The following is a 15,949-nucleotide window of genomic DNA, read 5'->3' on the forward strand; positions in this document are numbered from 1 at the left end:
CAAAAATTGTTCAGATCAGCTTCAATAAGAATTATTACACGTTTTAATATGATTATTTGACAATTTGTGGTGTATTTCAATGATATTTTAAACGTTATTAGGACAATAAAGTTCCCAAATAGAGGATGATGTATTCATTATTTAAAAAGAGGGTAATAAAAACACAGTGTTTAATGTTGTCATTAGATATGATTTGGTGTGTGAAGGAGTACAATTGATCTAAAAACTTAATAAGTTAAACCAATACCCAAGTACTCTTGACGAAGCCCACATCTATTAATCATTCTGTAGATAATAGATGTTTTTAATCCTTTTGATCATGATCATGGCTGTTAAAATTCTTCTTAATGATGCTCTTGAAGGCAATCCTTCTTTTGATGATGTCCTTGGTTGTTATCGTCTGATGGATGGATCCTACGGAAGGTATCTCTTATAGTTGATGCCAATGATGTCGATGAGTGCTATGGGCGGTTTCCGTCATAGGTAATTTCATTGACATTATTTATGACGACTACGGTATCCATACTTCCATTGAATATGTCCATGGATGTTATCTTATCAATGGATTATGGATTTTATCCTAGCAAAGATATACACTTTCTTTCTTTGGATGATGCTCTATGCTTATGTATTTTTTTGGTTTCCTCGCCTTTAACGCAATTCCTTAAATGAGCACTACACTTTCAGCTACCCCAGACTCTCCAAAACTGACACCCGAGATGACTAACATACATGTAAGCTTCATCTGCTATAAGTGTACACATAACTTTCTTCCCTCAGTACAATTATTAAGATGTGCATGCCAAACCAAAGGACTCATTTACGCGTTGCTCACTACTATTAGGTCTAGCATTAGTAGTAGAAGATATAGACCATAAATTATGAAAAAAAAACATTCATCTTGTAATTAGGGCGTAATTTCCGTTTTTTTAATCATAGCACCAACGAAAATCATTCGATAAATAGAATATTACCCTTTACTTTATTTTCACAGTAATATTCGTGGTGATGAACAGATAAACAATGCGGTTTAATTCAAATCGTATGCATACAGCCAATGATCATAAAGACACTTAAAATAAAATAATCATATTCGGCAAAACGATTAACAGTAACCAAGCTATCTCGACCTTTATCTTGTGCACACTACTGAGAATTGATGTGCAGTAACGTTTTATCACAAACCGGCGCCTCAGATCTATCATTTATATCAAATATATCAATTTTTCAGAGAAACTTAGACAATGTTACTTTATTGTAGTATTTTCAATGTAACAGTTCTTTCTCCCAGATAAGTTGTTTGATGTGGTTACATCTTTCACAGCGGATTAGATGTGTACTCATCTGCAAGGAAGGAACATTTAGGATGGTCAAGAGAGACAACAGAATGAAGTAGAAACTGTCCTTTTGGTTAATTTTCTGTTCTTTCAACGAGGTGTCTTATCTTAATCAAAGGTTGTTATCTGCTCGGAAGCTTTTCTGGTCTATACAAATGACAACAAAACACTTCTTAACACTTGCTCTAGTGTCGATTTATTTTTTAAAAAATAATCTTTCATCTGAAATTCCTACTTGAAATGAAGAGAATATTTATGTTTTCAAACGATAAGGTGAATATTTGAGAAGGATTCAAAAGAAATGGACAAAGATCAGACGATTCGAATGTCATGATTAACCATTTTAAACAGTTCCATCAAAATAACATTTACCAGACCTGTAAGTCGTCTGTATTTAAATTCCATTCTCTCTGTCAGAACCAGTGCCTTCTCTCGTACATAAGAATTAAATATAACCTTTGACTTATTCCAATCTTCCCGAAACAAGATAATCCCTCGCAGCCAAGCCTCAACATTCAAAAATGCTCTAAAAATGATTTACAGTTACTCACGAATTTTTTTTTTAGCGTTGTGAATATGAAGTAACCGATGGCACTCATTGTATGTTTGAATTTCTTGTTTCGCTCTTTTTTTTTTATCGTTATCTTCGGTCTATATCATATATCACGCCATCCCAAAGATTGAAAAAACCACATTAGATCTTGTGAAGTGAAATCTCAGCACTTCAACTACTTGCGACTGTCAAGTTCACTATGTGGGGTATTTTAATTGGCATTATATTGTCATTATCAACTTCATTTCTATGACTGGCATGTGGGATTCTTTCTCGATTCCTGCTAACCTGATAGTCATTACCGATTTATCAGTTCCTTCACCGTATAATAGATGACAGAAATGATATAACACGATTTCATCTGATTTATTCCAAGTTATCATGATTATTACAACATTGAGGAATTTGTTGGCGTGAAGAATGTTTTTTGTATGCTAAAACATTGTAGTATCTTTACATAGATTTTTTATTCCAACGGATTGAGGTCAATAGTGTATCAATGAACATGTTACAAGATCTCATTCTTGTTGCGGCAGAATTTAAAACACGCAGCTTGACCTCTGTAGCACAATCTTCTGGTATATCCATTGGTTAGCTCCGTTGGTCGAGAGTAAAAGTTTGAAATTTAACAATCATTGGGATAACATTTTTGATATATGACAGGTGCCATCTAGGATTTTACCATCTGTAATCATTACTAATTAATAATTAATGTATTAATATGATTTCTAAGGAATATATGTTTAAGTGATATATCCACGACGGATTACTTTCAACAGTGTAGGTGTATAATTCCATTTATTTGTACTGTAATATCTGATGCCGCAGGGTTCATTTACCTGCCATCTCTTTCTGAGAGGACATGGCTATTAATACTGTTAATGAGATCTAATTAAATAGTACTTTGCTAATTGATCACAATAATTTAACATTAGCTTTCGTATAGAGATCTTTTGGAAAAAGGCAATTACTTCTGTTTAACCTAAGCACTTCACAACTGAATAATTCTGTATATACATGTACTTGAGGCACAATTGCTCATTTGATCCACTGCATAGGCTGGTGTAGCGTTTTCATTAGGCAGTTAGGGTGCAAATAGTAGTTTCTGTTTTTATTTTCGTACTGCTTATTTGCAACTGAATTGGCTAATGAAGACGTCATGCAGCTCATAGTAAGGGCAATTTTATCAGGATTCAAGTAAGTAAGCAAGTACATAGATTATTATCTACAGGCATCAAGAAGTTATTGAAGGTTAAGTGTTACTATTAACCATTGCTGATCTGAAATCACAAAAGGTGTATTGGAGGGAGGTGAATATATGATCAGCTAATAAAAACCAGGTAGAACATAAAAACACCTGTATATATGATATTAAGAATGTTTATTTGGTAAGTTAATGGAGGCTTATTAAATGTAATCTCTGAAGAAACATTAAATGGGATGTAAGTAGTAATATTGTTTATCTATACAAGATAAATACACTAATCTTCCATGGTGAAAATACTCATAAATCTGGGTGGAGATACTGAAATCTTGGTGGGGAAACAAGGCATAACATACATGAAAATGGCTTATTTAAACGGTTTTCTGAAGAATGCTTGATCAAGTCAAATGCGTGTCGAATCTTGGCATTGTACCATATCGTGATTCGCATTGTATGATTGTAAACATTTTAACCAAGAAGTAATGCACAATTAAACTTTAAGTTGTGCCTTTCGTGTTTACATTGTGCCTTGAATACAGCTGCATCCCGTTCCATACCAATACAAATTTCCTTCTCTCTTTATTGTTTTAATATGCCGAGATTGTTTGTCTGCCTCCAGGCATTCTATAACAAGATATTATTACTATTGAAAGACAATATTTAGTTCACAATTATCGATTCACCGTATGCCATTCAGACAAATTTGGTAGTGAATTTATTATGGTTCAATTTCAATAAGTACAATGGATATCAATGTCTGCTTTGGAGAGTAGTTATCAGGCCCGTAGCGAGAGCTGATTGTTAGGAGGAGCAAGTAATATATCTTTAGGGGCAATTGTGTAAGGTGTGTATTTGCAGTCAGAATCTTTTCAGAAGGGCAATATTTATTCGGGGAGTTAGGGAGGTGATTATAACTTACTGCAGAGGTCGAGGTTTGCGTATATCATTTTCACAGTAATCATAATCAAAGAAGGAGGAAGCTTTCCAAATATATGAAAAACAAAAGCAGTAAATTTACGTGGTTGGCCAACTTCAAAGGGCACTTATCATATCTTCGGTTTAGGGTACAGGTTTGTAGTTGATGGAACAGTGATACTGGGGTCTGTTGTCTAGTATATATACTTCTGGAAATCTGCTGGTTGTTATCACTGCAATAGTATTGTGCGCTTTTGATTATCTTGAGGTTATGATATGATATGATAACAACCTCATTATTTCGTCTCTGCTGTTGGGGTTATTCTTGTGATATATGCAATATTGAAACGTTCAAATTGTCTTCCCTGGTCTCACTGGTAATTTTGATGATAAATACCAGTTAACTCCTCGATATTGCTAGAAAATATTGATAAGAAGTAAAGTTTGATTCTGCCTATGTCCAGCTTGGGATGGAACAAAAACGAGTGCTTAAATTATTTTTCGTTTCACCCACATATTGCAATGGGCATTATTTTTTTTGTCGTCGTCAAGATATAAAGGTCTATAATATCCCATTAAAATACAGATAACTAGTGTTGATTCATAGCGATTATAATGATTCTATGTCTGATTCCCTCAATTAGTCTCAAGTGTGGTGAATAGATTGTCTCGTGTGACCTGTTATACCTTTTGAAATTATGCCATGTCAGCACACCATTTTGTCATGGCACCTTGAACAGGGTCTTGTTACCTGGAAAGGATAACAATTGGACGTATGATAGTAGCCTACTCATGGGTAGAATGTTAAACAGAACTATATCTCTTCCGTTTAATGGACCTAATTCTGACCCATGAAAAAGAATAAGGTGGCCATTTTTATTAGAACCCTCTATCATTGCACTTTTTAAGTGCACAATCCGTTTCAGTACTCTCAGTCGACATTATCTTCTCGTGTTATAACCAAAATGTGATTTAATCCATTTCGTTTAATGGAGTCAGGCGCCACCACTGGGCTTATACAATACAGAACGGTAGAAGTTCGTTTTAATTTTCTCAATACCTGTATTCTCTTGCCGATAAAATCTTTTTAAATTTAGTATAGTAAAATGAGACATATTGCCACATGCAATTATTTTGCTGTCTTTTGGGATTCTATCACTGAGACTGTTAAAGACACGAATAAAAGTATTACGTATTGTATATATTTTAGTAAAATAGTGAAATATGAGAAAGTAACATAATGTTTCAAAAGTATACCGCTAACATTTATTAGGTTTGCAGCTTTCCAAATCGTGGCATTCTGCCTGCATGATACCATTTATGTCACCAAAACTTAGCTACATAAAAAGAAACCATCTTGGCATATTGACGACATTAATTTTGCATTAGGAGATTTCCAGGATTAGTTTTTTCTTACAAAAAACAATAAAACTTTTCTGATCGCTAGACATTGTTACGCTATTTGTAGAAACAGAATAAAGCTCGACCTTTTGCTACATATAATGTGAGACAAATAAAAATCTTCCGTTGAAAAGTATCTGCTCTCATAGGGCTTAAGAACCTGTCTATCTTAATTTAGCTTTCCTTTTTTATTCAATATTCTTAAATAATTTATTTGAACATTATGATTTTGATTACGTCAATACTCAAGTGAAAAAATACATTCTTTTTATATTTCAGGATATCTCCAGGATTCCACATCGGCACCAAATAATGGTAAATATGACTTGGAGATCTGGTTATGAAACACGAAGAATCCAAACTGAATTCAGTATTGCTAAATTTGTTTTGACAATGGATAATATTTAACCTAAATATCAGCACAACAGATTGCTGACGTGACATTTTAAAAATTTTCTATGAACTGTTTGCTTCAATCTCCAAATGAATGATAATCTTATTGATCATGAATAATGTATTCATAGGATTTAAATTCTGTTTTGTTAAGTACAACTAAATAACAACCTAAACAAGAAAGGGAGTTAAAAACATGTTATTTGGAAGCAAGTGAGTGACAAATACCTCAAACTAACGGACATAAAGAAATAAAAATCAGGAAATATTTGGAATTGAGGTTTTCGTGAACGGAAATAAGGAATCTATAGAAATGAAACATGTGTATTTTATGTGCCAAAATTGCGAATCGAGAAGTATTTCCGGTTAAAAATGATTATTACTGGATTTTATTGTTGTTATGCCAAAGTTACTAGCCAGTCTGAACATCAATCTAAATGAGTTGGTGATTAGGAACACAATCATTCTTCCAAACATTTTCAATAACTTTAAAATGTGATAGTCTGCTTCAATGGCAACAATGGATAACACAAGTCTTTGTGAAAATATGTCGGAATATTTCACTAATAATGAGGTGGACGCAGGGTTTGTTATCTCCACTATTTGTCTGACATTGCTAGTGGCAGTGGTAATTGCCGGTAACATCCTCGTCATAGCCGCTGTGTTGACCACTCGGAAACTCCGGACAGTGACCAATATCTTTATAGTGAATTTAGCTTGTGCAGATTTACTACTTGGAATATTTGTGCTGCCTTTTTCAGCAGCTCTGGAAGTTCTTGATAGCTGGATATTCGGGACCATTTGGTGCCATGTTTGGTTAGCGACCGATGTCCTGCTGTGTACTGCATCCATTTTTAATTTGTGCTGCATCAGTTTAGACCGTTACATAGCAATAACAAGACCAATGAAATATCCAGGATTAATGTCTTCCAAACGCGGGAAACTGCTTGTTGCAGCTACGTGGATTGTTTCCTTCTTAATCTCTCTTCCGCCATTGATTGGCTGGAACGACGGAAACGATGAAACAAGCCAACAAACAGTGAACTTAGCCAATATTAATATTAGTCAAGTAGTTTTCAAAAACTTTTATACAAACATGTCACAAAATTTTATAATGGATTCAAATTTTTATGACAATAATTCAGAGAGAATGTTTGATGAATTTCAGACATCACAACCTTGCGAGTTTATTCCAGTGAAATGTGAACTTATTAATACGCGTGGATACCGTATTTATTCAGCATTAGGTTCGTATTTTATTCCAATGTTTATTATGGTGTTTTTCTACATACGGATTTACCGTGCTGCGGTGAAGACTATATCCGCTTACCAGAAAGGTGTCCTTACGACAAAATCAAACGGAGTGACTGTAAATAATAAAGTGACGTTACGGGTTCATCGCGGTGGAAGTTACATAAACCATAATACATCCAACCGCTCAAATAAAGATTCCGTTGAGAGGCGGAAATCTGCCGAAAGTCCCTTGAATAGAGGGAATTCCAAAAAAGACATGGATACGCCTTTAATCCAGACAAACTATCCACGACGCTTCAGATCGCGGTATCATACTTACAATAAAACTAAAGAGTGTCCAACATGTGAAACTACAATAACGATAACTCGCGATTCCTCAAAATCGGACGACATTGACCAAGAACAACAACTCTCTAGTACAAATGGCATTAACCCATCGCGTGATAAAAATCAAAAAGGACGAAAAGGAAGTGATCGTTTAAAACCAACAAATGGCGTTAGAATAAAATTTTCTGGAAACGGACCAACACGAACATCGTCTGCTCTGCAGAAAACTGGTAAAAATATGAAAACTCAGATGAGAAAATTTAATCGGGAGCAGAAGGCGGCTAAAACATTAGCCATTATAGTGGGTGCTTTTATTCTGTGTTGGTTACCCTTCTTTTCTATTTATTTAATTGGTGCATTTTGTGACGATTGTATCCCTGCTGTGTTGTTTTCTGTTTTATTCTGGCTGGGGTACTGTAATTCGGCTATTAACCCCTGTGTATATGCTTTATTCGCCAAAGATTTTAGATTCGCATTCAAAAAACTGTTAACTTGTGGTATTCGAAGATTGCCGTCAAAGTCTGGATCGGACCTTGCCGCCATGAACTTAAATCCTTTACAGTCTATAAACAATTTCAGTGAAAATTCCTCGGAAAGTTGACAGTTCACTTACCGGAATGAAACTTCCGGTTCTCTTTCCTGTCACAACCTCCAGCTGTCTGTTGAACAATACGCCTGACCTTGAGACACAAAATTCTAAACTGTGTCTACTTGCTGGAGGCAAATATTTCTTTGATGTGTCTACGTAAGAATGTATTTTGAAGTCGCACGGAGACAGTTTCTAGCTGTGTGCGTGTATATGTATTGAGAACAGATTCTTTGGCATTTTTGCCAGTTTCCGTCCGACGTCTGTGGTTCCTGTAATTCAGACAGATAATGATGACACTAAACGTCACCCAGATTGAATGGTATTGCAATAAAAGCTTCATAATCTGGTCAAGCTTTCTTGAATTTAAAGGAGCCACGGGTATTGGACGGGTAATCGGAATAGAGCCAATGCTCCCTATTCAAATGCATCAATTCCATATTTGCAACGTCACTGATTATTGACTTGATACAGTACATAAAGGTTAGTGACGTCACAAATTAGAAATAGAATTTTTCAAACAGTATTTTTTTTTACCTCGAGAGACCCCGGCCCAAATTGGGCTCGTCATTTGCTTTAAAAGCCCTTTAAGGCTGCTATCGACTCAGAGTATATGTTAACTTATCTATCAACAAAATTTCTGAGTTAAGTACAGCAAAGATAATTGTGTACATCTGAGGACGAGTCAAAACATAACCACAAACAGTCCAAAATTTTTTAAGGTAGTATAGATAGCAGTTGAAACTATATAAACTATACTTATATTCTGTTCATTACTACTTATAAACCTATTAATAAAGTGGACTGCTCGTGATTGTGTTTAAATCGTACCGGATTTGCGAAGATATCTTGCTGGACTATAGTAATATTTATAAACTATCATTATTATTATTTATGTTTTATTAAAGATGTTGACAATCTGAACTGGTTGTTTATATTGATCGAATGGATATAGTCGTTTAAATATTTGATTCACCAATGTATAGAGCTTAAAGCCAGCTCTAAAATTCCACGTCTATCGTTATTGGGCTCTATTATTTTGTAAGGCAAATGTTCTTACTGCTGTACATATCTTTTTGGTATTCCGATACCGAAACCAGAATGCCTTTAAGACATCGCAGTTTATGTGCGAAAACCACCAGCCAAATTTCATTCCTTCAATTTCTCACGATGTTGTCTACTTCAGTGAATAATATCGATTAAAAAGAAATATTATATCATTCAATAAGTCATTATGTGTTTACCTTTTAAACTAATCAATGGTGAACACTAGAGGTTTTATTTAAAATCAACTTTCTATATATTGATAATATTTCTTTATCGCGCTTTGATATCAGATAATATTTCAATACATACTCAATTCCATTACATACTGCAGATTTCTGCTTCAGTGCCGTTTCTCTAAAACCATAAATAGTTAACGTCATGTGCAATTAGTTTCAAATTGTTGAATGATCATTTCTTTACACAGTCTTATGATTATAATGTGCAGTAATTTTCAAAAGCATGTTTTCAATGAAGCGTGGCATATTCAGTTGCAATTTTGACACAAACTTATGGGATAATCGATAATACTTTTCAAATGAATAACCATGGCGGTGTACCCTTGTAATACTGGTTTCTTTTCAAAAGCACCGTAATATAATCACAACGGTACACTATTATACGAAAGTTTGGTCTTATTGGTTATCATTTTTGTAAAATAAATGTCTAGGTTTCAAGAACCTGGTTAGTAGAAGCTAAGACAAATTTAGACATCCCTTGGCATTTTCGATTTTTCATTTTTGATAAGAAGATTATTGTTGACAAGATAGTAAGAAGTAAAACAAAACCGTAAAAATCGATAGCTAAGGAAAGTCTACGGGAAATTGGGCTCCAATCGGCTCGGTGACAAATGATTCTGTTTAATTGATAATGAAGCTATTTTCGTTTAAGAACTATGAGTTTGTACAGAACAAATTTATAATCCAATGCCATTTTCTTGCGATTAAAAAACAAACAGCTTCGTATATTCTTCAGTGCAACTATAGTTCACCATCAAGTCTTTGTCATAGCTACAATGAACACCATATCATCTACGAGGTGCGCTCCATTTTCTAAAAAAAAAACACCTTTTGATTCATTTAATTTCACCGAAATCAATAATTCGATAGATTTGTAGACGTAGAACTTCGGTTCTTCCATATCATAAGACAGATTTCTCTCTTAGAACTCTTTTCATAGTTAACAAAATGAATCAACTGTTAGTAGCAAAATAACCGTTGGAAAAGGTCCAAATTGCAGAGATGACAAAATATCAGTGGTCTCGGTGAAAGCGTTTATTCTCTGCTGTTGGTCTAATAGATTTGTACAAACGAAATCGAGCAGATGTCATGCCACAAATATCACATCTCTAAGACATACACTAGAGTTCAAACCACAGTAAATGAGCACTGGTAGAGCAATTACTCTTGTAAAAAACAACACTATCGGTAAAATGCTGGAAAGATGTTTGTGGTCGGAAAAGCCATGTTGGATGTTACCAATATCCCCTCCCAAAAGAAAGCGAGATTCGTCTATCTGGATATGAACCGGTGCCCAACGGAAAACTTTGAAACAACTTCCTTATTATCGTGATATCATAACTGGTTATGATTTGAGAACTAGGAGGGCATGATCAGATTCAAATGATATCTTCTTATTTAACTGGTTATTCAGTGCAATAAAAACCGATAAAAGTAGAATAATGAAAGGAATAGGGGGTTTATCTCATTTGACAGTTTGTCTCGATTCACAATCTGGAGAATTTCAAGTAGAATTTAGTGGCCTACAGCCTAATCTTTATGTTTCAATACGCGGTATTATTTCTATGAAAAACACTTAAAACTGGATAAATCCCAGATAAAAACTGGGTGAAATCAATTTTTAGCGATCAATTACAAAATCTGAAGTTTTCATGAGATTGTTCGTTAAAATAATATAAGTTTTTTTCTTCAACAAACAAAGGAGAAAAGAATTTTGTTGTATCAATATCTTGCAGGTTTTTATTTCATCATCATTTATTAATAATGACACGATACATAAACCATTCAAATACTGAAATCTAATGTTGTTGGAAACTATTGGAATGACTATGAATGTGTCGAGTTGTATTGTAATTTAAGTAGTTGTCTCCTCTAACTAAAAACACAAATATTTTACACCATGTAATTCCCGTTTCGACCCCATCTGAATGATTGCTTTAACTTATTAACATTTGTACATTTCAGTAGAGAATCGTAAAAAATCGTTACATGGTGCCTGTTAATAATGGTTGACCATTTTTCAGAAGCGTTTCTACATCCCAGAAAAGAAACTTCTCCGCTTTAGCCACCCACATTCAAATTTATCATTATAAATGGGGAAATAATTGCCTTTTGCCCCGGTAAAACCATTCAGCCATATCTTGCATTTCTGATATAGGCCGCATCGCTGACTAAGGGAGAAAACTTCAGTTTCTAATCACATGAATATATTAAGAGGAATCGAAAGCAAGTCGTTATGAACATTTAATTTTAAACACAGAGTACCAATTAATCATCATTGATGTGCAGAGCAACACCAACATGTCAGAAATTTCGTGTCCGCTAATATTCTACTTCCCAAACTGGAAATAGAAGCACACAATATTTGCAAAGGTGTAGTTATAAGATCCAAGCTCTAGAATGCAGACACAAAAATTAGGAGGGTAAGAAAAATAAAAACACTCACTGTTAATTTACTATATTTGACACTCTTTTAAATAGATACCATATATACACAATGAATAACAAGATATTATATACATTATTCAATATATAAAACAATTTATAATAAAATATATCAATAGGAAATATCTCATTGTTGTTAAAACTATATGTATATATTATGATAGAATCTTACTCTTCTTTGATCAATAATATGAAAATACAATACTTTTTTTTTCTCCTACTGGACTCATCTAAGATGTCTATTTGACAAAATGGTGGTTTATAGCTAGTTTTACTATTATTTCAAACACAAATTGACAAGAGCAACAATAATAATAATCTCTGTAAGTACTCAATACTTTAATATATTTTGGCAAACTTTATTCTTAATTCAATACAAAGTGACCTTTTATTATAGATAAACTAAACAGATAATTTCATTAGTTTCCTTCAATCTAAATTGTACTTCAAGGTTTCCTATGAGTTTAAACTGAACACGATATAAATGAGTTTAAAATGAACTTAGATAGTAACATATCATCTAATACTGGTATAAAAACACAACACAAGTTTATTATTTTAGGTTTAGGAAAGGCTATACAAATATCTACATTTATACATATAACAACCAAAAATATAAACTGTTCATATATTAGAAATAAAAAAAACTATAAGCCAGGTCCTGTTACTCAAAGAATCTTACCATAAAAAAATTGTGGTTGGCATTCAATTTTACATTTAGAAATACCATACTAACTACAAAATTGATGGTAAGATTTTAAGTGAAACAAGGCCCTGGTTTCCTCCTGTATTTCTTCACATGAGATCATTAAAATAAAATGTAAGAATAGAAAATGTTAAACACATGGACATTATCTATGATACTGGAATCATTGAGTCCAGATCAGAATATTAAATGTAGCTTCAGACTAAGTATTAAGGTGGGGAACAAAAGATTCAGTTCACATACAGGAAGGGTATAAAATAAGCTGTTATAGCTATTATCTAAAATAACACAATACCACAGAGCTTTTATAGTCTATCATTCTCACACAAAACTCATGGCCTGGGGAAATACAGCTCTAATAGACATATTGTAGTAGTTGCAGTTGGAATGTATTTTGATAATTTTTAAATGCACCATTTATGCAGCTTTAGAATGAGTATCTTTCATATTCATAAACCTTAATGTGATGGCAAAGACGTTTTCGTGGTTCCTATAAATCCAGAATATAAGCCAGATAATGATATTAAATCAGGCTAAACAAGTCATCTAAAATCTCAATAAATTGCCCTATATTCAATATCATTTACCCACTGATAAGAAGAAACTTTACATTGAGGACTACATGTATTATATATTAAATTATAGACATTTCAATAAAAACAATAAATTTGGGTTCTCATATTTGTCAAATACTGGCGTATTGTTCCGTTATTAATTAATTATTGATAACAGTTCAGTTAATAATTACAACATCTTTATAGGAAAAAACAGAGTAAATTTATTGTGTATTTATATTCAATTATATTATTGTATCTATGAAGAAAATTTGTGTAGATAAAAAATGGAAACATTATGAACACTATCTAATAATGAAAAGTGTAGATTGATAAGATGTGTATGTATATTGTACATTATCACAATGATTCAACAAGGCCCATATTAATATATATCTTAAATATAACCCTCTTATATATAAACAGAATATCTCAATTTGACTCATTTGTCGTCTTGGAAAGGCATAACAGACAATTTACTTAGTTAAAGCCAGACGTTCAACACAAATTCAATTTATATTGATTTATACAAAATGAGTAAATGATACGATATATTGTTTGTGTAATAATTTCTATATCCCGTAAATGCTAATCCAAAAAAGTTTGGCACCACTTTCTCCAATTACAAAATATATCACTTGAGGTATTCCATTGTAATAAATTTTGATGTAATCAAGGCAATGATGTCAAGTAAGGATTTCAATGCTCTAATCAGCTGAAGCTAATATAGTTTATGTCATTGAATAAAGTTGGTGCTAATCTGTTTTCTGACTAGTTTATGTATATTTATATGTAAGATATGGTCTATGTAATTATGTTTGTATGAATGAAGAAAAATCACACACAATTAAAAAATGACAGTCAATCTTGGTCCCAGATAAGGCATTCAACTGTCTGTTATTTATTCACAGAACCAAATGCAGCAAAAGCAGCATCAGTTCGTTGTTGGAATGAAGAAGAACCACTGGTAGTCGAAGACATTTTTCCCATTGTTCCTTGAGGCATTGTTCCCATCATACCTGGCTGCATTCCACCAATACCTGTTCCTTAAAATAGATGTAGATATTTACCAAATAAAGGATTTTCAATAACATAAACTTATTTAAAATAAGGGCTTTTTACACTGTAAATGAAATCAAATGAAAAGATTAAATCAGTTTCCAGAAGATGGTCCACAGTCATTATTTTGCTAGCATAACATATCTGAATTTTCTCGTAATTAATGTGAAACACTTGAAGATCCACTTTCAGGTAATACCATGCCTAAAACCAACTAATTCAGCAGCCCTGGGAGCACTAATAACACAGATAGAGCCACTTCAGTATGCTTTGGGGCTGGATTTAGCACAAGACAATCTAAGCCGACTTACCCATTGGTGGTGACATCATACCCATCTGTCCTGGTGATACACCAGACATAGATAAACTAGACATACCAGTACTAAGTTGACTAACACCCCCACTTGGTCCTATAGCAGCTGGATTAGCACCAAAAACACCACCTCCTCCCCCAATACCTAGAATAGAATGAACACTATTATACATGGGACTTCATAGTGGTTCATCAAATCTTCCCTATCTATTCACTGATTCAGCATGACTATTTTGGAAATTATGGATGAGTATTAAAGTCTGAATCTAAATTTCATGGAAACAACAGAGTCAAGATTAACTTCTCTCCAGTTAACCCAGCTGTATATAGGTACAGATAATCTGGGGAATATCAGTGCTACGATGTTTGTACAAGTGCCAGCTGAAACTAGGTAAAGGTATGATCTAACAAAAGGCTTCTCATTCTACTGAGGATGTAATAATTGAAATAGTATGCTGATTTAGAAATATATAAAATACATCTGAGGAGTTCTGAAAAACAATCACAACCACACTTTATTTATGACATAGATAATGACCTATTTCACCCTGTTCAAAATTTTAGGGACATCAATTCCACAGAAAGACAATTGTGAACTAGTTAAATCCATAAAAATTGCATACAATTTTCAACACTTGAAATATACTATTGACGTTTACTGGTAGGTACTGGACATGCAACTATATATTTGTATGGTTTAAAATTAACTGCATTCATGCATTGTCAAATAAAGATTTTACAAAATAAATACACACTAATTGATAAGTAAACCATGCAAATATAATAAGTATAATCTAAATATGAAAATATACACTGAATTTATGAAGTCATTTATAGTCGAACAAAGGTTTATATAGGTGGGAAAATTAATTCCTAGCAACTGACCAGCAACTGGCCATGTTCTTTAGGGTATTTATAGTGAGCAGAATAGATTTAAATTCCATTTGATGTTGATAAATAGCTTTGTTTAGACTATATTGCATGCTTCAAAATAGAATCTGAATTTGAACAATCCAAGTGTTGGTTGAGCACAATAGAACCATGATAGAATACCCAGACCCACACAAAATGAAGATGATCCATGCTAACAAATGAATAGTTGTTAATATTTGTTAATACCTGATGCATAACCCATTTCAGGTGTCCATACAACATAACCTGTTAATTTGACCACAATTATGATGTTAATATATCACCACAGAAGAAATATCATTATTATTATTTAGATGTATGCTTTGAACGTTTGTCATTACTGCTTGTTGTTCCAGGACATAAGAAAAGCACATTTTCTATATTGAGCTTGCAACTGTCCCACACAGGAATCCATTATTCTTTTGGAAAATAAGAAACACTTCCTCGGAAGTTCCTACTGGTTCACAATATCTTCCTCAAAAATATAGTGGACAACTTGTGTTTATGTTTTAAATCACATGCGCACAACCCAGGGGTGGTTTAAGTTAATGACATGAAAAAATCTTAATCTGCTTTCAGCAATAGCATAGTTCTTGTTATAACGTAACTTTTAAGCCAGAGAAACCAAACTTATCAACATAAACCCATAATAAAAGATCAACCTACCTGCATTGATTAGGTTTTGCTGTTGTTGTTGTTGTAATTGG

General features: G+C 33.3%; 1 protein-coding gene across 1 annotated transcript; it reads left to right on the plus strand.

The window, feature by feature from the left end:
- Positions 1–6,350: 6,350 nt before the first annotated feature.
- LOTGIDRAFT_178787 (hypothetical protein) lies at positions 6,351–7,985 on the plus strand (the record flags this gene model as incomplete). Its single annotated transcript, XM_009059996.1, has 3 exons — positions 6,351–6,842; positions 6,972–7,281; positions 7,459–7,985. 3 exons carry the CDS (start codon positions 6,351–6,353, stop codon positions 7,983–7,985), a joined length of 1,329 nt encoding a protein of 442 aa, XP_009058244.1.
- Between the last annotated feature and the right edge of the window lie 7,964 nt (positions 7,986–15,949).

The sequence above is a fragment of the Lottia gigantea genome, assembly GCF_000327385.1.
Source record: "Lottia gigantea unplaced genomic scaffold LOTGIsca_40, whole genome shotgun sequence".
NCBI lineage: Eukaryota > Metazoa > Mollusca > Gastropoda > Lottiidae > Lottia > Lottia gigantea.